This window comes from Platichthys flesus, chromosome 18 (assembly GCF_949316205.1).
Source record: "Platichthys flesus chromosome 18, fPlaFle2.1, whole genome shotgun sequence".
NCBI classification, from domain to species: Eukaryota; Metazoa; Chordata; class Actinopteri; order Pleuronectiformes; family Pleuronectidae; genus Platichthys; species Platichthys flesus.
This window is the reverse complement of record NC_084962.1, coordinates 12,982,948-13,007,811: the sequence shown is the minus strand read 5'-3', so window position 1 is coordinate 13,007,811 and position 24,864 is coordinate 12,982,948. Positions and strand designations below refer to the sequence as shown.

The 24,864-nt window shown below is 43.7% G+C and overlaps 1 protein-coding gene across 1 annotated transcript in view; it reads left to right on the top strand.

Moving 5' to 3' along the window:
* The first annotated feature begins 5,495 nt into the window (after positions 1–5,495).
* Positions 5,496–24,864, top strand: part of LOC133973408 (tyrosine-protein phosphatase non-receptor type 14-like) — a 34,166-nt gene continuing 14,797 nt past the window's right edge. The window contains exons 1-3 of the mRNA XM_062411252.1: positions 5,496–5,916; positions 16,464–16,882; positions 19,279–19,454. Of these exons, the coding sequence (XP_062267236.1) occupies positions 16,709–16,882; positions 19,279–19,454 (350 nt within the window). The 5' untranslated portion in view covers positions 5,496–5,916; positions 16,464–16,708. The remainder of the gene's footprint in view (positions 5,917–16,463; positions 16,883–19,278; positions 19,455–24,864) is intronic.

Below are 24,864 nucleotides of genomic sequence, written 5' to 3'. Positions count from 1 at the left end.
ACAATATATATGTAGTATTGTAAATGATGTGAAGAATCATGTATGTGCTCAGCAAAATAGATCACTTAGATATGTTCAGATATAAGAAACATTTAATAATGTCAGCGTTACAAAGCTTCTCGTTTATTTTTGTACTTTTTCACTGGAATAGGCCTTACATTTATTTTTTGTATTTTTTATTTACACAGCGTTAGAAGTCTGTGATGAAGCAAAGTCAATTAAACACAAAGGCTAGACTGAATATTTAAAAGATTGAATCACACTATTTACACAAGTGAATGTCCTCAGGCACGTCAGGCATCAAATCCCTCATATACTTTTGGGGGATTTAGCTCCTCTTCACATGGTTTTATGGAGGATCATATTAGTGGTGCTGTCTGTCAAAGACCTTTCAAAGCCTCATGAGAGAAGTTAACTTTTGACCACACACCAGTACCACTCCCGACTGCTCCCCTAGAGACAGCAGATGGATGACTCCATGTGGGTGATGACGACAGGACTTACGTAAGTCGAACATAAGTCTTAAATGCTCTTCCTCGATGACAATGTGACACCAAAGTTCAACAGATCTAATGTTAAAAAAGATCTCTATTTATATTTCCAGATGTGAAAAATGCCATAGAACTCTCAGGAGAACCGTGAATTGAAAAAAGTACAATCATTTCCTTGTGAGGGTGGTGGAGAAACATTCCAGTAAAGTACAAGAAGGTCAAAATCAGAATATACAGCATCAACAACAGTGATGGTATGAGAGTCCAAAAGAAGCTGCTGGCCTCCTTACAGTACAGGTGCTTTTATTTTAAGAAGTAAAACGATGTAACGGAAATCAACTATTGACGATGGAACCCTTTCACAAATTTTGTGTTTGCCCCATCCTCAAGTTCCTATTCAGTCGTCAGGAAGGTTACTGAGGTGCTCTCCACATTAATGTATGTGTGAGTGTGAGTGTGTGTGTGTGTGTGAGACAAACCCTGTAGTCAACCTCAACTTAAAGAAGAGACAAACTGTGTGCACCCCCCCCCCCCCCCCCTCTGTGTCTCCCTCTGTTATTCGACTCAACAAGGTAAACTCGACTTCAACAACAGTCCAAGCGACTTGGAGCTTCATTGTGAGTACGGAGTTTCATCCTGCTGACAAGCAGATCAACGCAGATGAGACCAAACAAGGAGGCAGGAAACAAACCAACAAGTGAACAGGGATGGAAACTTAATTTCTTTCTACCCTAATGTGTAAAATCCCCTTTCCTCGTCAGACGATGGCCCTTTTTACTCATTTTGTTTCCGTTGCAGAGTCATAAACATTTTCCAGTGTTTAGTCATCAGCCAGGAGCAAAAATCCTCGATCCGTCACGTCCTCTGTTCTTTTCCAAGGGCAGCGTATCTCAGTCACAGTGAGAGGGAGAGGACCTTCCATTCAGAGTCCACCGTATTACATTATTATTCTATCAAGCTGTTAGTCCTGTGAGAGAGGACCCCCCCCCCCCCCCTCACACACACACACACCTATAAACCTGGAGGAGACTGGATATACTGTTCCTGCAAAAATCCAATAAACTTATAAAAATGTATGTTCTGCATTATGATTAATTTCATTACAAGCTCAGTGTCAGGTTGTGCAACTGGGCCTCCTGAACAGGCTGGCTTCTTATCTGATTCCTTGTGTCGTACGATTCGGAGAGAATAACAAGGGAGTGAGGAGGCCTGTGTGTGCTGCTGAAGGTTGATCCGTGTCCGATTTGTTTGAAAAGCTCAATTATCCCCAGTGAATCTGTAACACAAAGCGACGGCGGACTTAGAAAAAGGTGATGAAAAGCCTGTGACCTCCGACCCCTGACCTCTGACCCCAGGCAACACTGACGAGACAAAGAGAAACAGATTTGTGTTCATTCACTGTGGCCATGGCCTCAGATTGTGGAATTCAAAACATGGTCCTCTTATACTGGAAATAAAGAAAGCGAACAAGTCTCCCGAAGCATCTCCCACAGGAAGCCGCAGGAAGCACAATCCAGGGCTTTCATCCAAAATCCTGAAAGAGAAAATAAAAGACATTATTCCCATTGGATGTGACTCATTCGCTGATGTTTGAGAAACATGTAGCAGTGTACTTTTTAAATACATACCAAAAACGCTTGGACTGTCTTATTATGTGCACTATTATTTGATATGCACTTATATTATATACACTTGTATGTGTATGTACACTCGCTGTCCAAATAAATCCTGTATAGGTTAAAGAGGGTTTGAGTGGGTTATAAATTCCCTTTTTGTTCTGTTCCCTTTACTTTAACTTGGCCAACCCTAATCTCACTCATTGAGTAAATTCCCAGAATCCATTTCAACCACCAACCTACTTTCTGTTTCTGACTTTAAAAGCTTTCAGATTTGACTTTATGGGCTGACAGATAGCAGCAGGTAACATTAAAACCGTGTACATCCTGTGTTTAAACCCTGTAATTACTGCCAACATGATTTATCAAATTGCCCTTGAAGGGTATTAAAGATTTTCTCTTATGGAAACTTCAGTTAATCACAAGCTGCACAAACCAAGCTAGAGCAGCAGAGGAACCCAGCAGCCAGCAGGGGGCAGCCTCAGGACATCACAGCAGACTGTGATTCTTGTAAGGCGTCCGAAGACAAGCTTGCAAAGTACTGGGTTATTCTCTAACAAAAGGTTTTTAAAGTATGTTAAATCATCCAGTTTCTAAAAGCCAAAAATATAAAAGTAACTTTTAAGTAAGGCTCCGGTGCTTCCCCGGGGTTAGGGGATGATGGTGTGATGTTAATGTATTGTTTTACATTGCATGTGTCACGTCATGATAAATCAGTCTCCTGTGTCGCCTGTACCAGGAGCCGCCCCTGTCACTGGTTATCTTGGCTCGCTGTCTGGTCGGTAACCAGCCGTCCGGACCGCTCCGTGAATAAGGAGGAGGAGATGTTTCTTAACTTGGAATGCGGCCACTTTATTTATCGGATATACAGCAGGAGGAACACTCGCATCACCTCTAGGTGGTCCGTCACTTCTCGTTATACACACACGTTTAGCTTCTTTTCCCACAATAACCAAGTGCACTACGTCACACACTACACACTTTCCTTAAAGGGGCAGGCCATACCTGCAACACAACAGCTCTCGGTCTCATATACAAATGGCAAGAGAAAGCAGAGAGGGATTTTTACACACTGTCTGATAAAGATTCCCGACAGTAAAGGCAAGGGGTAGTGATGGATAAGGTTTTCTTTAATAAGTTAAGTCTTTCATTCTCACTTTCCACCTTAAAACTATTAAATGAACTAGTTCAGAATTTAAATGGTGAACTATGACTGTGAACTATTCATGTTTACTTGTATGAACTGAGCTCTGAACTAGTTCATGAGAGGTGTGAACTTGCACAGCACTGCTCATAATAACGATTGTGCGGAGTGCTGTTGTTGTGAGTTTCATGTTCGCCACAAGAGGTTGATATTTAGTCGCAAATAATCCTTGAATCCAATAAGCCTCGGTTTTATTCAGCTGAGAATTGTATTATTCTTTTTGATCCAACTTATAATGTAAATCTATAATAAATAATTAAAACATATATACCGTGGAATATATGTTGTGTGTTAAGTTTGTATACTTTTCAGTATGTGTAAAATGTACAATCTGTGAATTAGAGCTAAACTTAAACACAACAAAATAATTGACTGCATTTATCCAGGCCTTCGCTGTAACTCTCATATTCTCTCTGACAGGACTTCACTGTGACATAACTACAGGTTTCAATGAACCTCTACGGTCTCTTGAGATACATTCATTCTGCTTTAAAAAAAATTAGACACTCCTGTGGTACCTTTAAAATGTGCTTCTATTATATCCTCATAGGATGAAGTGACTAATAACCTTCTAGGATATTTGAAATAATTTAATGAGATCATTATGGACCTTATTCACAAAGACACTAAACAGCATGAAAGCAAGTGTGTGTCAGCCAATGCAATATATGGTTTAATGTGGTTGAATGAACATAAATGAATAAGAAATATAAAGGGAAACTATCCCAAGTATAGATATGGATCAATAATAACATTGTAATTTTATACAGCATGGAGAAAACCACAATTGAGGACACAGAGGTCAAGTCTTTAATATTTTCTCTGTTGAACTTCTCTGGATTTTAAAATGGAAAGTGAAAAGAACCTGACTTTATCAGACGCAAATTACATGTTGTATACCACATATTTAAATGTATATGTTGCTGGCAATGAACATGACAATATTTCAATTTAAAAAAAGGTTTGAAAAATCGCTGTACACATAGATAAAAATGACCAGAGCTATAACTGAAGCATTAATTAAATAAATAAATAAAATCAACATTCTAAAGTCAAAAAATGTCATTATTAGGTGGTTCCTCGGGTGGAAGTAGATGAATATATACTTCTGTTGTATAAAATGTGGATATCACCTACTTACACCGATAAGTTTCAATAGTAATAATTATAATAATAATATAATAGGGTATAACAAAATTAACTCTTAATCAAAGATACTATCAAATACGATTGTTGTATATTTCATAAAATACTGAATGTTAATATGATACTAAACATTTTTATGTAATAACTGCATTGATTTATACAATAAATATCCAGTGGCAGCCTCCTAAATTTAAATAGCAAAGTATATATTTTGTGAAACTTCTTCCTTTAATCAGCCTCAATGTTGTAAATTTGTAGGTTGTGTAAATAAATTGGCCCCCGTGATGCTGTGACCCATCCAGGGCCATAAGGCAAAGAGAGGGGACATGAGATGTGAGGAGACCTTCTTTGTTGGACGCCCAGTCACCTCTGTGGCCCCTGGAAAACCATTAAACCAGGAGGACTTCTCCCAGGAGCCCACATTCCTCACATTCCTCCGGTCTGATGTCAGAGGGGACGGCATCTGGAGCCGCCTTCAGGGTCCCCGCAGAGGCTGGGACCCCTGAGCTCTGCTGGCCTGTGGAGAATTTCTCACATATTTGAGTGATTCAAGTTGTATTTGTCATTTGCAGTTAACACAGGGTCAACAGGACAATACAGCATTGTATTTAGATGAGTCTTAAATTCAAACTAATTTATGTACTCATCTGTAAATTCACATGATGTTTTACATCATTTGTCATATTTTAATACGTGACTATACGATAAGATGCCCAAAAGTGAAACCAACATACACACATACTCGACCAATTGTGAGTCTCCATCAAATAACTATTCAAACTGACTGGAAATAAAAGCAAAACATTTGTGCAATAAGAACAACCTAAAATAATAGTAACCATCTTTGGCCAAAATGTATTTTAAGTGCAGACCTATTTAAACTTTTTAACCTGGTCAATTTCTCCTCCATTAACACCGAGGAGGCGAGATGCACAACCCACACCTCTGACTTGTGCACGTGAATCTCGCGTTTCCATTATTTTCCCGCCGACAGTGAACGCCCCGTGAGCTCCTCTCTCTCTCCCCCCCTGGCCCTGAACGCCTCCATTGGAGCGGAGGGACCACTACTATAAACACACCGAGAGTTCGAGCCCGGCGGAGAGCACTGTGCTTCTTATTCACGGTCAAGGAACACAACTTCACTTCCACTCGTCTATCTTCTATTTGTTCTGCGGCCGGAAAACAACTTTTTTCTTCATTTTTTCACTGAAGCAGCTTCTCGACCAGAAAGCCCCAGAACCTCCGGAGTGACTTTGAACCCGCTCCTGAGACTCGTTCCCTCTTTTCGCTCCGGACAATTTTTGCGTTTTATGATTCAGGAGCTTCTCCGGCTTGCGGGACTTTTCACGCTGTCTCCACGGAGCGGATGAGGAATACCTCCATGAAGCTGTGATTTCCAGCAGCGTCGAGTGAAAAAGAAGTTCCTCCTCCAGCGGAGAGCAGCGGACGACATGTAGTGGTGAGTTGTCTGGAGAAGAAAAAGTTCAGCACAGGAGAGTCGAGAGTTTCCCTCTGCTCCTGAATGTTCCATACGCGCGCACACACACACACACACACATACCTGTGGTGGAAGACAACAACTTTTAACGGTGTGAGTGAGCTGGGTTTTAAATGTAGGCCAAATGGCTGTGGCCACGTATTGGAGGCAAGGGATCCCAAATATTTTCATCCCCCCCTCCCTCCCTCCCTCCCTCCGTCTTCTCTTCCTCCTCATCCTCCTGCTCTTCCTCCTCTTCATCCAGTATTTGAACATGAACACAAACACATAAGATGAAATATATGATCTGTGTCACGATATAATAAATTGTGCTACAGTATGATACGATGTATTCAGTTGGTGGAGGGCCTGATGGAGCCCTCTGTAGGGCCCCTTACAGAGGCACCTTTGGGCAGATGCCAGGTTATAGTCTGCAACACCTGGACTATCGAGATTAGAGCTGGGGCGATAACACAATGTCAATAATATAACGGTTCAGTTTGTATCAGTGTGCTAATGCATTGTGTCAGCAGAGTGAGGAAGTATGACACATAATTACTTTAAAGTGCACAAAGTACAAACTTCAATCAGGAGCAAAAATCTGCCTTTAAATTTAAAAATAAATAATTATGGAAAATATATCGCGACATTGCTATAATGTGACATTTATCGTGATATCTATCGATACCGTCAGATCTCATTTTGTCCGTGTCACCCATCCCTAGCTGAGATGCTTCTCTCATCACATCTAGACCTGACATTTGTACACAGGGAAACTGCTTGTTGTGGTCGTTGTTGCTCTGACTTCAGTGAAAAACACTTCACGTCATTCAGGTCAGAAGAAGAAGAAGAAGAAGATGTCTGGGATCAGCCCTGCACGTGCATTCACCCTCACAGTGATTACAGTTCTACAGGATGGTTTTCCTTTTCACACACTTGGATGACTCGGCATGTCTGTGGATGAGCGTCCCTCCTCTTGGACCTGGCGGTGATGACATGATGGCTTTGCTATGGAGCTGTTTGTCCTCCTCACACCCTGCGTGCACACTGTGCATACATGTTTGTGTGAGAGTATGTGCAAGATGTGTTTGGACATGCACCTTTGACTACCCGGGCTACAGTAAAAGAGAAAAGTAGGGAGAGCAAATATAGCATAGCTGCAGGAGGCGTAGGCCACACACACACACACACACACACACACACACACACCGACACACACACCCTCACACACATCTGGCTGTCTTTATAAGCTCAAAGGCATGTTGTGTAAATTATATGGTGCCGGAGCAAGTGGCTCGGGAGGACACTGCAGTTATAAAACACTGCTGGAGAATTTTAAGAAAAGTCAGATCTGTATCCTTCATCCTTGCTCCTCATCCCCTCATGGTCAGACATGTCTGAGAGCAGACCCACACACACACACTATGTCGTCACATGCAAAAACAATGGAGGAAAGTCGCTGAAACTCTAACGTAAAGTCCCACCGGCTTGTTTTGTTGACGGTCAGCACGGTAAGAATATAATAGGTGTTTACTGCGTGATGGGAGGCTGCACGTAAAAAGGAAAAGTGGCTATTGTCTGTGTGGGCTCTGGTCATTTGCGTCTTAGAGGCCATTTGATTGCTATGTCGGGAGAACGTACCTGTAATTTTGGCCAAGTGTTCATGCTGTAGTGCAGGGAGAGAGATAGAGAGAGAGAGGGGGAGGGGGGGTATTGTTGATGAAATGTGCTAACTCTTACTTGTTATATGTCTTGTCTCTTGTAGCTTTGTTTACATTTGATCTGGTTAGATTTGGCTCCACATTGCAGTTTAGTGAGCTCTTGTTTGACATGCGTACGTCCTGTTGTCCTCGCCTAGGCCGGCTGCACTTACCTTTTGTTGACATCGATTGGATTACAGATGGGCGTGCACCAATACGTTAATTCCTTTACCTCTGTAGTATCATTAGGGATTAACTGCCTCATTATCATACAAGCAATCCTGAGAGGTATTTCCACTTCTTCCTGTATCGTTTAATGCTTTCGCAACTTCTTGTAATTGCTCTGACATGACAAACTATTCAAAATATTGTTTTCACGCTGCAAAAACAAACCGAACCATTATTCATTTGATCCCGGCCGAGACCACCTTGTTGTCGTTGGTCCGCTTGTCTGGATCGTGGTCAGAGGCGCCATTCACACCCTTTTACTTTTGTTTAGGGACTAAACTGAAAAGTCTGAATGTCCAGACCAAAGAAGGTCGGAGTGAAAGCTCCCTACAAGCAAGAGTACTTATACAACCATACTTATTATATATTTTCCTATATCTATATTTGGTTCCTCCTAATACCATTTTTTCCCCCCTTGCCAGTACGATACCTGGACTTTGCAGATCGGCACATTCAGAGCCCCAATCAGATTTCTGGAAAAAGCACATTTCAGTTTTATCTGGCATTTCTTTTTATACAAATTTAAAGAAATGGAATCTTATCTGTATATAGATCCAAATACCTGAGATTAGAAACCGGTATTTTCTGCAGTAGCTGAGGCATTTCTCATGCTGGTGTCGCCTCTAAGGAGATTTGTTTCACGGTTTAATCTACAGAAAGTCAATGAACAACAGAATGATCAGAGTCAGTGGTGACTCCTGTTCATTTGAGCAGTATTTTGTGTGTGTGTGTGTGTGTGTGTGGTGAGTGTACTCAGACCTGCAGAGGTGCTTTTGTTAGAGGATCTCTGAGTTGTGTAAGTGCCGCTCTCTCTGGCAGCCCGGGCAGACAACAACAGAGCCGAGAACGTGTCGCGACCTGCCCCAACTCTCCCACACTCCACCCTAGGCTCCTTCCAGGTGCTCCGGAGGACTTGTCAGCCACCTTCAGCCCCCGCCCCCTCCACCCTGGAGAGACACACCCCCCCTCTTCCCTTCTCATCCGCTCACAACTGAAGGAGCATGGGACTTTTTCCATGATGTGGTCGACCTATTGGTCTAAATGTATGTACTGGGGTTTGTGTGTGGGTTTGTGTGTGTGTGTGTGTGTGTGTGTGAGGGAGTGAGATCAAGCAGAGAGTGTTTTCCATTTGATGTCAGGTTCAGAATGTGTGAATTTTCCCTTCCTCACGGCCGTTATGTGTGTTTGGATGCAGCCGGATGTAAACAGTAGCAAACCCAAAGTGTTGCTTCTTTCATTGGCCTGTAAACCCGCTGCCATTGAAGTCCCTGTTAATGTTTGTGCCCGAGGGTTCGGCTGTGAGAGAACACTCCGTGGCTTCTGGCTTTTTTTTGGCGATTGAGTGTGTTTTTCTATGTGTGTGTGTGTGTAGTTGTATTTGTGACCACGGTTTATGCAAGCGTAGTTCCCAGGAGATGAAGGGGGGGGGGGGGGGGGGGAGAGATGGAAAAAATGAACAGCACCACGGCTGGAAAAGCCGCTGTGGCCGACGGGCTGATGGTCCCACCATGTTTTGCGTTGTTGAGGTGGAGAGTCAGTCTCATGGTCGTATGTTTACTCACTCACTCCCTCCCTCCCGCCCTCACCCCCACCTCCTCCCCTTTCTCCCGACCAACTGTACCAACATGATAACGGCGCCCTCTGCCCCATCCTTCCACATCCTCCCTTATCTCTCCAAAGCTTTTATTTTCTCATTCAGATGCTGGGAATCACCCACGCTTTGTTCTGCATTTAGCAGAGACCCTGCACCTCCTCCCACGGTTCCTCTCAATCATATCTACAACTCTCCGAGCCTCCAGAACATCAGTCGGCAGATCTCAGAGCAGCGGCAGCGCTGCGTCATTGTTGGTTTGGGGAAACTGGTCTCTGGTCAGTGTTGGGCTGTGTCCCTCTTTCATCCTCCTACTTCTCTTGTTGTAGTGAGATAGTTCAGATGGATGCACCAGCCTGAAACACTGGGTATTCACCGTTTATCTATTGTTGTCAAATGTGTATACAGCACTGCAGCCTGTGGGCCATATATTATTCTACAGTTCGTCTGTAGTTTCTTTGGTTTTAGGATGTTTCTGGTCCACACCTGTGCAGTAAGTCGTCCACTGTGAACACTGTGGTTCTGCAGTAGTAGGTTTACAGCATTTTATACAGAACAAGTGGATTTTTTCTTTTGTGAATACTCCAAAGTTCTGACTACTTTTGCCTGCTGCAAAAAAAGTTTAACTCAGTCAAATAGTCACATACGGGCAGATACTGCATGTCTGTTTGCATTAGATGGTGCAGGGGAATTGTAACACATGAATGAATCATCTGAGCATCAAGATTTTTTTGTTAAATTATCAACTACCAGTAATATAAAGTTTTTAAAAGTGTTCCGGACGTTATATTAGTAGATAAAAGCAGGTATCACAGAAGTATAAAATCATCACTTTAAACTTAGCTACCATGAATAAATGATGCAGGAGCCTTCTCATTTTTACAATTCTGAATATATTTTAGCCTTTGCATTATCCTGTATTCTTTCTACTGTGTGTGTGTGTGTGTGTGTGTGTGTGTGTGTGTGTGTGTGTGTGTGTGTGTGTGTGTGTGTGTGTGTGTGTGTGTGTGTGTGTGTGTGTGTGTGTGTGTGTGTGTGTGTGTGTGTGTGTGTGTGTGTGTGTGTGTGTGTGTGTGTGTGTGTGTGTGTGTGTGTGTGTGTGTGTGTGTGTGTGTGTGTGTGTGTGTGTGTGTGTGTGTGTGTGTGAAGTTACAGACAAGGCTCCTTCGCAGTCTGGATGTCACCTCTGTGTGAACAGCGTGTCTGTCACCATCACTGTGTTCTCATATAATAGAGAAAATGTGTGCAGGCATGAGTGTGTGTGCACGTGCAGTGAGTGTGTGTGTGTGTGTGTGTGCGTGTATGCATCTTTGTGTCATAGATGGAGCTGGAGACAAAAAACAGAGGGAGCTGAAAAGTGAAAAAGCAGATGCGCTTGTTAGAAACACACTGTCTGGCCGCCTGGCTCCACCATCTGTTGCAGCTGCTAGTGTTTGTGTGTGTCAGGCAGTGTGTTTGTGTGTGTACGGGCAAGGGCATTAGAGGATGTGTGCACGGAAATTAAAAGTATGGTGAATACTGAGGAAATATCAAGGCTTTTTTATGCACGAAAGTACACACACACACACACACACACACACACACACACACACATAGTCCTCTGGTTCAGTAAGAAACACACATGGGCCAGTGTCGGATAACAAAGAAGGCCCTGGTGGTGTGTCCTGCTGTCCCTGAGGCTCGCCTGGAGAACTATTCCTACTGTGCATGCAAAGTGTGTGTCCGTGTGTGTGTGTTTTTCTTTTTTCAAATATCAAACACTAAATGTGTGTTTTACTGCCCAATAGGACGGTCTAATCCAGGGCCAGCTCCCAGGGTCTGCTCTTACTCACAGACTGTGGCTGCATGTGTTCAGGAATGTGTGTGTGTGTGTGTGTGTGTGTGTGTGTGTGTGTGCAGACTTCAGAGCCGTGTTTCCCCAAAACATCTCACTACTGAGCTCCATGCTAAGCCAGCGGGGCACAAGGGGATCAAAGTCCTAAGAAGATTTTGGAAATATGAGACCAGATCTGGCTGTTTTGGTGCAGACACTGCTGTAATAGTGTTTTCAGAGTCTTTAGTCTTAATGACCAGATACAGGAAGAGGCAAAGCTCTTAGACACGTATAATAAAAAGTTTTTATTTGCTGTTGTCGGTGTGACTGCTCACTCTTTTGTGTTGACACCACAAGTCGATGCTGGATCTACTCATAAGTCACCTTTCAATCCATTCCAAACATTGTCTGGTTCTTAAACATGATGATTAGCTGTTTTTCTGATGCATTTGTTAGTTATTTAGCAGGATTACGCCAAAACTACAGAGCGTATTGGCATGGAACTTGTTGGAAAGATGTGGTACTGGTCAGGAAAGAACCTGGTCAATGGATCAAACAGCAGATCTAGGAAAAGGGAGTTTTTCTGACACTTTTTGTGAATTTCTTAAAATGTAATTAATGGATCCTGAGAAAAAAAAATCTTATTTATGACTGGTTGTAATTTAGGCGAACTGTTGGATGTGTTCTACTGAGTTCCATTCGAGCTGAACTGAAATTGTGATTTGGGCCTTACATGTGAGCTTGAAATGTGAACCACTGGTAATCTGACTCATATGATAATTAAATGAATATTTGAGAGTTCTTTGCTGTTGGTCAGAGAAAACGAAAACATTTCAGAAAAGTCCCGTTGGGCACTGGGAAATCACAATGCTCATATTTTCGGAGATTCTGAAGACCATTCTATGAAGAGACACTCATTAGTTCTTTACCATGTACAATAAAACTCAATGTGCACTTATAGTATTTGATCCAGGCCTGGTTTAGTTTCCTAGAGTAGATTGTAAAAACAGTACGATGGAGAAAGAGGACTTAAGTGCAGAGGCACTTAACCCCGTTTGTTTTGCTCCAGCGTTAGTGTGTAACAGGAGGGGTGGGGGGGATTCCAGACAGACGAGCAACAGAGATTAGATTGATTGAGTTACACACGCTACACTTGCGTCCTCGGCCCTCGTTGGCCTAATGGTCTTACCAGTAGGCGACAAAGTGCTGTTTTGTTCCCGCCATTGTGTGGCAGTGAATGGAGCGAGGCGGCAGACGGGCCGCCGCGAGACGGAGCGCACACACAGCAGAGCCCAGATCAGCTCCCGTGCTTCGTTGCAGACACACCAGAGTAGTTGTACAACTTCTCTTTTTAGCAGTTGTGTAAAAAGTGTTTTGATACAAACATAATGAAATATTTAAGGAGTTCTGTCTGCGGACAAGCACTTAAATGCAACTGTCTGGTTGTGTTTATTTGACAGGTTGTGGTGTGTGTCCCAGCTGTGGTGTTTGGTTTGGCTGTTATTATTTTATTTTGAGATCCCTGCGAGCTGAATACACACCTGAGCAAATACAGACGTCACTGCATTAAAAACATCCAGCACCCTGAGGCTGGAGATCTGTCTGTCAGCCGTGTTTTAAACTGATACTATGTCCATCGTCTGCCAGATGTTAACGCATAACATCAGCATAACATCGAGTTCCCGATAAGTTGCTTGGAAATACCACTTGAAACTCTGTGTAAAAACAGCTGGTGTTTAAAGAGAGACTGAAATAAGCAAAAGCAGGCTTCTCATTTCAGACCAGCCACTGTTGTTTATCTGTCTGAAGTGAAAACGGTTGCTGGTGGATCAACTGGGCTAACTAGCTAATTAAACTAATGCTATTTGCTCCACGAGCTGGTTAAAATGTTGTTGACTTGAACTTGCATGAAACCCGAAAAAGTTTGAGTAATTTTCAGGTGCATGTCGGATAATATCTTTTGAGTCCTTATCGGGTGTAATTATAAAACTGTGCAACCCCCCTCAGAATGTGGGGAGGGGCTTATTAACAATCAAAACTACTCACTACTTCACATGAATTAAAAAAAGGTTTGGACTGGTCGGTCAGCCATCTTTGTTTAAATTTGTCACGGTGACACTTTCTGACTTGAAGAAAAGATGAATCTGTCAGACTGCATGGAACGTTTACCTGAACAACACGTTAAGTTTAATATAAGTGTTAAGTTAAAGATCTGTGAGGTGGCTTTATTCTGGTCCGGTTTGCTCTTTGGACACTAAACATTGCTTAATTTAAGAAAAAGTGATTAATGTCATCACTCAATGCATCGGCAAACATAGCAGGAAACATGATATTCTCGGGTTCATGTGTTTTTAAAATAGACAGAAAGAAAACCCACCTTTTTGCCCCTCGCCGCACCAGCTCGGGGGACAAAGAAAGAATCACAACAAAAGATGGGAATGGTTTCATATATATTTAGTCAAAGCTCTCCTGCCCCTGGAAAAAGAAAAACAACCCTCATCCCTCAGTTTTCCCTCTCGTTTTTCTCCACGCCGCAAAATTACAACGTGCAAATTCATAAACGTATACGCTGTTTTTACACGCTGGAAATAAACACGACGGTCGGGAGGGAATGCTGCTGCAGCGCTGTAGTGGCATCGCAGCCGCATTCTGCGTCGAGGAGTGGGTTTGTTCCCAAGCTATTGTCTGTGTGTCTGTCTGGTTTTCCTCAACCACACACTCCCAAACCATGCCACTGATTACTAGTTTAGAGTTGCACTAACTGCTGTCTGGTCCTTTGGCTAACCTCTGGAGAACCTGGTGGGTGTGTGTGCGATTGTGTGTGTGTGTGTGTGTGTGTGTGATGGTGTGTTTGCGGCGTGCCCTGTTCATGCCTGTCTATGTTTGTACACTACACAGTGAAAGTATGCGTCTTTATTTGTCTTTGTGTGTTTATCTGTGTCTGTATGAGCCTTTTTCTGACAGGGATCTTTTTGGCCTGCGAGCATGGGAACATTTTTGGAGGCATTTTTTTCAGGCGAGGATTTTACCGTCAATCTGTGATGTCACTTCCCCAAAGCGTGAGACGGGGGGGGGGGGGGGGGGTCTGAGGTTCAGGTTAGGTGATGGCAGGGGGTCAGGACAGCCACATATTCTTAAAGAAAGCTGACTTACTCTGCCATTTTTGCTTAACTATTCACTTTTCTGTGGCTTTTAGCTTTGAGTGTGTGTGTGTGCTTGTGCGTGTGTGTTGGCAAGGACGCCCAATAAAAACATCCAATAATATGATGATGCCACATTATAGTAAGCTGTTTTCACAAGGATTCACGATTTAGGAATGTGTTACACTCCTAAGGCGGACACGGGTTTTGAGTGTGATTCAGATAGTTGCAAACAACAAAGCTTGAAGTCAGGGCTTTAGCAGCTTCTTGCTGTCTTTCATCCAGCCTGGGCACACAAACACACACACACACATTCACACACACGCACATGCACTCTACCTTCCTTGTGGTGCATACTTGTGTCAGGTGTGCTCTGTTTTTCCAGTCAGGGTAAAGAATCTGGGCCTGGGTCCAAGCTGACTATCAACAGCACATTGCCAGAGCCCAGGACAAGAAGCAACACATCCACTCAGTCTTACTCCTCCTCCTTCTACTTTTTCTCCCCCCCCTGTTTTCTCCTCTCCTGGTCACTGGAGCGTTGACATGCCACAGTTGGGTCTCTTCCCCCCCCATTTGTACGTCTTTTCTCTCGTCCTCGTTTGTTATTGTTTAACACATTTTCCGGTCTCTCGATTTCCATGCTCATCCCTTCCTATCTCTTGTAACCCTTAAGGTTTTTGACCTGCGTTGCCAGCTTTGTCAGTGACTTGAGTCAGTGTTTTTTCACGGAGGAGGGGTTGCTGTTTCCTTCCCCTGCTGTAGGGTGCATGTAACCTTATGCATCTGTTTGCCTGTCAGCAGGATTACACAAAATCTACACAACCGATTTCCATGAAATTCTGTGGAGGGTTGGGGCAATAAATGTTGGTGCAGATCCAGTAATTTAGTTTCACTTTCTTTAACATTGAGAGATGGGGCTATTTTAATTGAAGGATTATGATTTTTTATTTCCTTGATTTCTCAGGAGATAATTCATGGATCTTTTGTTTAGTGCACTGATATTTATTGGTGTTTGTAATTTGGTGCTGATCCACATATAAATCAGGATCTAGTGATTTTATATGTGGTTTCATGAGGGTCCTTGGTGGAGGAATGAACTCTACTGAGTAATATTCAATTTTTTGATCTTGTGATCTAGTTCAACAAAACGACAAAGAGGCCACAGCTTTATTAATTAAGCGTCTTTGGTATTTCTTAGAAATCGCCTGGCTAAACCGCATAGTTCACAGCTCATCTTTGTATGCCTGCCTCTAAGTGGTGGCTTTATAAGGCGTACTACAGGTGTGTGTGTGTGTCTGTCTGTCATGCGCTACTTTGAAAGTTGCGTCCTCATTCAAGACATGAAAGCTAAGAACTGATGACTAATCTAGAGATGTATACAACATTTTCCCCAAAGACTTTTCTCAACCTTAAAGCCACAGAGAGTGTGTTTGTGTGTTGCCCTGTTTCCTTGTGATGTTGCAGTTATTAACAGTTTTACGAGCTTTTACTGACAACATCAATTCAGCTTGTTCTGTTTTGTGGAGCAGTGTCTGTGGAAGCACATGTGCCACCACCACCATCACCACCAAATGTGTGTGATCTTACACTCTGCGACACTGTACGCGACAATGTCTGGCCCTGTGCTGCTGCTGGGGCCAAGAGGGGGAGAGGGGGGGGAGATAAAAAGGAAAAGCCCTCCCACACAGGCAGATATGAGACTTTAGAAGCTCCATTAGCTCCTCAAAGCCAGCTGCTGGGCTCAGATGGATGTCTGCGCTCTGCTGTTTGATATCCATTCATCCATAGCCTCACATCTCTGTCTACCAGCTCAGCCCGACGCGGGGCCTCACGGGACTACGGAGAGCACAGCTGCTGCAACTGTAGGACAAAGCTGTCTGCTACCGTGCCAGGGCTGCCGCTGCAAACGTCGTAGCACTCGCCTAATTTGTTTGTGCTAGTATATGGGAGGTAGGCAGAATGATGGCGTTGAGGGGTTTGCGGTCCACTCACACAACTGCCTGTAGATAGTTCTCAAGATATTCTAATCCTTCTCTTTTTCCCATCTCTCCCTGCAGCACCCGTTCTTCCTCCTCCACCTCGTCATCCTCGTCCTCCTCTCCGGGCATCTTTGGGAATGGGCCAGTGCCTTGCCAGGGTGCATCTCTCCACCCGGTGGCGTGGCTGGCGTCGCGTGAGAGTGAGGAGGGCAGTGGCCAGGTCGTAGAGTCCGCCCACCCCTCTCTCCGCTTGGGGTGCTCCCCCACAATTGACTTTTGACCTTCGACTCAGCCGTGAGTCCGCCGCGACCCCCGGCCCAGCCATGCCCTTCAGGCTGAAGCCGTGGCGCACGCGGCGCTACAACGTCCTGAGCAAGAACTACTTTGTAACACGGATTCGCCTGCTGGACAGCAACGTGATTGAATGCACTCTGTCGGTGGAGAGCACAGGACAGGAATGTCTGGAGGCGGTGGCCCAAAGGCTGGAGCTGCGAGAGGTACGTTTGTTCTCTGACACTTGTTTCCTGTTTTTGCTTTAATCGTAAAATTGTCAGCTCATTTGTCTGGAAACGTCCATCAGGAACTTTCGCTCTGTTTTTATGTTTACTTTGGTAAATAGATTATAATGGATTCAAACCAGGCTCCTGTTGTAAATGTATAAACAAGTGTCATGCTTGATTATCATCAGCATCAGGTGAGATTAGACCTACACCATGAAGAAAACACTCACTTTTCCCTTCAGCACAGTTATGGATGCATTGTCAGCTTGTGCGTGTGTTTTGTGCGTGTGATGGCCACGCGTCTCTCCCTCCCTCACCCCATGTAGGTCTCCCTGCCCTCTCGTGTCCCTCTCCTGCAGCGTCCTTGTCTGTCTCTAACGAAGCGTGGCTACCGCTGTCCTCTTTTCACCCCAGAAGAAAGAGATATCGCTCATCCCCCTGTCCCTCTTGACCCCTCCTGTCCATTCTCTCTCTCTCTCTCTCTCTCTCTCTCTCTCTCTCTCTCTCTCTCTCTCTCTCTCTCTCTCTCTCTCTCTCTCTCTCTCTCTCTCTCTCTCTCTCATACTCATTCTTCTCATATTTCTCTTGATTTACACCTTTTACTCTAAATCATCTTTCTTTTCTGTCTGTCATTGCTCGTGACTCGAAAAAGACGTGCAAAGCTTTCCATGGTGTTAATTGTCTGTTTGTGCAGTTGTTTTGTGTGTGAAAGGTACTTTGTCTTACAGACGAGAGGAAGAATGTGAGTGTGTTTGCTCATTGACTTTGATGAATACTTGTGTTCGAGTGTGTCTCTGTGTGTGTGTGTGTCTGCGCTCACTTGGCTGCTTACAAAGTGAGAGGGAGGGGCTTTGTAGCTGTGCGTTCTAACATAGTGTTGTGGTATTTCCCAGGTGTCAGTGATGTTGTAAATAATGTTGTGTGACGCCTCAGCTTCAGTCGCAGTCTGCCACATGCATGCACGCTATCTCAGGACTCTATCTGTGTGTTTGTATGTGAGCTCATTTCTTTTGGCGCTTTGAGGACCTTTTCCAGAATAAACACTATCAGGACCAAAGCTCAGCCCTAATGAGGCAAACTTCAGTTTGGAGGACCTGGTTATGTGTATGTTAGGGGTTATATGTGAATTGTGGTTAGGTTCGGGTTTGGCAAGAATTGGTCAAGGTCGAGATTAGGGGCTGAGCTCTCTTGACATCTTTGACGAGGTCTACTACGTGTGTGTCAGCGCGTTTGCTGGAGGAGATATTTTTTTTTCTTTTATTTTTTGGTGTCTGTCGCTCGTTAGATGCATCATCAACCCCCCCACTCGCTCGGGGTGAATCCATTGGGGGATCCCCTGCTGTGATCTCTAGGAGGCCAGGTTGAGAAAGTCTGCAGATAATCCGGAGGCTCTCACTCGGCCATTTGTGCTCACACATGAGTTCAGGGCATGTCTGAAAGCAGCTTTACTTTCATTATAATAGAGTCAAACCACACAGAAGCAACAGGTGTGCTTACTTATTCTGGAAACAGATAAGACAAACACACAAAGCCATTGAAACGTCATTGTGTGTTTCTAAATTGCAAGGTGACGCCTAAAAAAAAAAAAGTTCGCCGACACTCGCACCATATGCAAACATTTTATACACAGTATATCACACACAGTGGGGAGAAAATGGCAACAGCGTCATGTTTCACGACCCACTGTCGTTCACAAATTGCAGATGAATTTAGATAGGTCCCACAGGGCTTCAAGCAGTGTCTGTTTTGATGTGATTGAAATATATCAAACTTAATGTGACAGGAAATTATCTCAACATGTCGTCACCTGCCCCGGTGTTTATATTTATAGGCACCTGCATGGCTGCAGGACAGTAGCTGATCAGAGGCAATAAATCAGTATGATCAGTCTGAGTAGGGGCAATGTTTTAAGCAGTGTTGTTATTGGCTCAGCATGTTCTACATACGTTTCCTGACACATTAAAGAATGTAACTTTCTCAGTGTTCTTGCCGCGTATACACCTGAAATGTGAATTCTAAATGAGCATATCTATTCCCAGATTGATATTGTGAGATAAGCTCATCGCCTTTTCCTTCTCTCTCTAATATTCATGTTTAATAGAGTTATGATGCTGACGTCAAAGGTTTGATCAGCTGCTATGAATCCCCCCTCTGTTTGCCATAATTTGTTCTCAGTGAATTTTTCAACTCCTGAGCCTATTTCTCTCTGTCCCTTCGAATTCCTTATTCCCATCCCAAAACATTGTCCTTTCCATTTGCTTCCATTACCTTTCTCTATCCCTGCTGATTTCCTCCTCTCGCTCCATCATGCTTACCTAAGTCATCATTGCTTTGCTTCAACACCACCCCCTTGACCTTGTGCACCACAATGTCCTTCCCTCTGTCTCTTCCAGACCCATTTCTTCGGGCTGTGGTTCCAGGGAAAGACGCAGACCCCGGCCCAGCGCTGGGTGGAGCTGGAGAAACCTCTAAAGAAGCAGCTGGACAAGTTCGGCAATGAGCCACTCCTCTTCTTCGGTGTCATGTTCTACGTGCCCAACGTTTCCCGGCTGGAGCAAGAGGCCACAAGGTAAAGATTCTTCAGACACTCGCAAAACGGGTTAGAGGTGGAAAATAGCTTTTAGAGAGGTCAGGGTGTGCAGATGCAGTTATTATGGAGGGACAGTATGATCCTTGAGTGACAAAGATGCTGACAACTCAGAAACATCTGAAAATGCAGATTCTAGAGGTTGCACAAGGAGCAATTTCATCACATCATCATGACACACAGAAAATATATATTTTCACCAGACTTGAGCTATGTGCAAGGTTTTGTGAGGTTTGTGAGCATGTAGGTCCTCAACAGTGCTTTGAAAGACCAAAGATTAAAGAAACAGTAGGGTCCTCGCGCTTTTAGGTATTGGTGATGACATCAGGACGTATATGCATATCGTACAAAATAGTGTTTTTCACCTTCTAAATTGAAACTTGAACCCAAAAGTAGCCGGATGAGATGTTGACAGTTGAAAAAAATGCATAAAAGTGTGAAAAGTAAATGTGGAATTGTTCCTTCAACACATCACAACTTCAGAGGGAGTTAGTTATTTTATTTACGTTCTTTACCTGATTCCTGAACATAACAGACCTTTACTGCCCACATGGGGATGAGGTTTTCCTTTTGGCTCCACAAACACAGTCATGTACCTTCTGTGCTCCAGCAATGAGGTGTAGTAACAAACAAAGTCACAATTGACGTGTCTGTGATGAATAAGTGACAGATTGTTTAATGTGTACTGACACTGACTGGCGCCATCTTTTAGAAAGAGCGAGGGCAGAAAGAAAAGAACATAAGTGTGTCCCTGAAATGTTGAAGTATTACTTGACTCCGGCCTGATGACTGTTTTGACATGTGATGGTTGAATACAGCTGCTCACAGACAGGTACATTTACATTAGCAGCAGCCGCAGCCGCCATGTTGTTCTAATATCACAATGGGAGTCCATATATGTCTGTGTGTGTGTGTGTGTTTGTGTGTGTGTGGGTGTGTGTGTGTGAGATGGTGACAATTAGCAGGTTGGCGAGCTGGTAAAGGGGCGTCCTGGGGTGAGTGTGTAGTGGACAGTCTATCATTTGAGGTTGTTTCTCATCTTCATACAGACACACACACACACACACCCTCTGTGTCTGCAGACCTTGCAATGAGCTGGTGAATTTGCGGCTTCTGCCTCACTGGATGTGGGGAAAGGTCAACTGCAGGTCACAGCTGACATGTTGTGTGTGTGTGTGTGTGTGTGTGTGTGTGTGTGTGTGTGTGTGTGTGTGTGTGTGTGTGTGTGTGTGTGTGTGTGTGTGTGTGTGTGTGTGTGTGTGTGTGTGTGTGTCTGTGTGTCTGTGTGTCTGTGTGTCTGTGTGTCTGTGTGTCTGTGTGTGTGTGTGTGTCAACCATTTATGTTGATACATTTCCCTCAGTACTTTTGAGAGGCAGGACCAGATTTGCATTTAAAATAATGGTATTGTGTTTGTGTGTGTGTTTGTGAGGTAGATGGAGAGACTAGAGTGTGTGTGTCTGCAGGTTCGTTATACAGAGGCCAGGATCTGCTCTGGTAAAGGGATGGTATTCCAGGAATCCCCTGCAGGCTTTTATGGAGTGTGTGTGTGTGTGTAGGGTTAAGGGGTTGAGGGGTTATGATGGGGCCTTGGGGGCAATTTAGGGAACAATGGTCGCCTCATTTTCTCAAGCCCCCTCTCTTTCTCGTTCGATTCCTGTACACCGTGAATCCCCTACTCCGTGTTTATCAAGAGCAGATCTCCTCATCACTCAAGTCCCACATTTTAACTCTCTTTCTCCCCGGTCCCCTCATCCTCCTTTTCTTTTCCTCTCCCTCTTTCTTATGTTAGGCAGGAATGTTGGCACAGCCGTCCAGCGTAGGAGGCAGACCACACATTCCTCCCAGCAAAAGTGCTGGGGGTAAAGGGGGGAGGGCGAGGGATGTCTAGTTTAAAAACACACACACACACACACACACACATGCACACACACTTACACTCGCTCACCTCACACACCTCGCACACTCCCCCAGGAATCCTCTCAGAAGCCAGCTGCAGCCCTGTCAGAAGGGTTAGTCACAATACAGCACATTGTAGGAACATACATGGCCCCTGAGGCAAGCTTCTCCAAAAGCCCCTTCCTCTTTTTCCCCACCTCATGAAGTAGAAAACTGATTTCAGGACATTTTCTATTTCCTAGTAACCCTTGTTGAAGGGTTTAATTAAATTCAAATATCTTTAAAGGCATTTATCTCTTGCTCTTATACCATCTGTACTTTCCTTTGAGAGCTCCATCTATCACTGCTGAAAAGACCATGGACACCGGTGCTCTTAAAATGTACAGACACGTTCTCAAACGTTGTTTTTTCTGCACACCTGGTCTCATGAAGGGGGGAGGGTAGGACATGGAAGAAAGGATGACAGAGGAAAAGTGGGGGCGGAGAAAGTAAAACGTTTGGCTTTGGGTTCGTACTTTGTTATTTATTTGGTCTGAGGTCGCCGGCCACATGTGCATTTTCTGGAACGAATACATATTTATTTGTCCTCGTAGAAAAAAAGTCTATGTATATATGCTTGTTTGTTAAAAACAGTGGAGTGAGTGGATTGGGTTTTTGTGGACTTTGGGCTTTGGTTTCACAAAACTCCAAAAGAGTAAAAAGTAAGAAATTACACCCTACCTTCAAAATGTATATAGTTAAATAGTTTGGAATGCATTTACAAATTATTATTCAAATTAATAATGTAAACCAGTGTTATTTCTAATATTATTTATCATTTGATCTATATCAACTGCATAAGAGTTATATTATTTTCCCATTTTTGAGTTTACAAACATCATCGGGAATTAAAACATTCTATCACATATTAACTTGGGTTTTCAAATCAGTCAAATTGTATTGCCAGAAACCAGAGAGACATCTCACTCTGTCTGGGAGCAAATGAGATTTACTGAGAAGAACATAATGCGAGTTTTACATTGTGGTCGCGTCTTTTTGAAGTTCAGAGTTTGACTGATGTGTAACCTGATCCTGGATCTCGCTCTCCTCCCGTCCTTCCATCCATTCATCTGTTTCTCCTTCGCTCTCTTCCTCCCCACATGCAGCTGTGTAAATCAACCCAAAGCCGGGGATTTAAAACCCATACGCGTATGTCTGCCCCCCCCCCCGCTGTGGTTACGTCTTCACACCGATAAACCAACTATCGCGCAATTGAGGTGGTAATGCAAGGAAGCTGGAGTTGTGTAAACACTGTACTCGACTTGTGTCGAGTGTAAATATGATTGATTTGGTTTATGAACACTCAGATAATAGTAAAAAATGCACATCATGACAACTGCCATACAATAGTCTTAACTCCAGAGAAAGTACATTTTCTATACGTTGCTGTGAAACCTTGATATTGCAGAAGCTGGAACAAGCTTGAAAAACAATGACAATTTAAAGGTGATTCAGTAACCAAATAATCATTTAATTTAAATACCTATTTCGTCTTAGTTCTAATCAAGCATTGTGTGTTTCTCAGTGTAAATATCTCCACTGTGTTACCATAGCAATATTTACGCCAAGGTGGCCACGAGGGAATGGCAGCGAAGAGCCAAACTTGAAATTGAATAATGGAGAGAAACTTCAGATGTTGCAACATGGGGCTGTGTTTATAGATCATTTCATATCCAGATGTTTAGTATTGTCAAACTTTTACAGGAGTGTGTGTGTGTGTCAGCAGAGGCGGCTGCACAGTGATTGACCCCTGGCTGCTCCTCGTACTAATTCCAAATAATACTGACCGTATATTACTAGCTTTTTTATTAGATATCCCCTTCTGCTTTACATTTTCTGTGAATCACCAGAACGTGAGGTGTGTAGTGTGTGTGCGCGTGTGCGTTTGCGTGTGCATGTGTGTGGCTGAAACCTTCTGTTCCTTCTGGCTCACTGATATGAAGGAGGAGCAAAGTGGTCCAGAGAGAGAAAGTGAGGAACCTAAACAGAGAGCTGTTGACCAGAGCGAGGCCAGCTGGCCCCAGCAGCCCCCAAGGCTAACAGCCCCAACAGCCTTGAAATCCTAGCTTTGTTCGGCTAGTTATCACACACACACACACACACACACACACACACACACACACACACACACACACACACACACACACACACACACACACACACACACACACACACACACACACACACACACACACAGATGTACTCTGTTGTGCCCCTTGCTGATTCAACACATTTCAAAGTGAAATCCTCCTGCCCTCCAACACAAGCGTCTGCACCCATCCCGGGGCTGAGGGGGCAGTTAGGGTCACACCACTGCATAGATGGTGGGTGCACAGGGGGTGGGTGGGTTCAGGCATATGTTGCGCACACATACACACATTAATGTCATGCGTGCACACATGCTTGCAGGATTGTTGTCCGGGCTACTCGGACATCTGGCAGCGTGTCTTGAGCGAGGCTTCAACATGCGTGGGCATATAAAGGGCTCTTTGTGCCTGTGTGGCTGCCTGGAGTGCCAGCAGAGCTCTCTGCCATGGTGGAAGTCACAGTAACTCAAAGTAAGGAGAGCTGTGCCTCATGTCGGTGTATGTATGTTCACCTGTTATTACTGAATGATGTCACTCAGACATGCATGCCAGACATACAGCACACGCCAGGTGTGTGCGACTGTAGGGACGTCTTTGTGCATAGCTACATGGAATCTCAGTTTGTATTAGTATGTTTGGCAGGAGACATAATAAATCAAATTATTTGCTTCATTGAAGCTTGTGCATTTCATACAACTTTCCACTTAACATATGTAACATTTTCGGAAATAGTAAACGGTATTTTCTGATTACCTTAACATCAATAAGGGCGCACTTAGAACCTTATTTGCATTATGTAGATCTGTAGAAGTCTTAATCCACTTATAGCATTTCACTGGAGTTTACACAGAATGTTGCAACATTAAGTTATACAGTCATCAGTTGGCTGATGACGCAGGTTCTTGGTTCGAGTGTAAACAAGTAGAATGTAATGTTGACTTGAGTCATAATCAGGACTATGCTCTGCAACATATAGACGGGAATATGAATGGAATATTTTATTAGAGGGTTTACATATTAGTAGAATTTTGCAGAATAAGGTCCAAAGTTGTAAAAGTAGGAGTCATTACTTCCAACCTGTAGTTCTCAGCACAGTTTTAGAGGACATGAGATGATGAACAGGGGGAGAAAATATGAAGAACATTTAAATTGTTCTGGTTTTCTTATAACTTCTCGATTTTTGTTGTGAATTCCAGGATAATTTCACCCCTCATCTCCTCTTTGAACTGGTCACAACCTTTGGAGAAATAACACTTTTACTCTGGAGTCACAAGTAGACACAGTTTCGTATTAAAGGTCAAAATCCAAAATAGTTGGGAACCACAGTTCTATAAAATGTTTAGGGCTGTTTGGTGTAATTTGGGCTCTG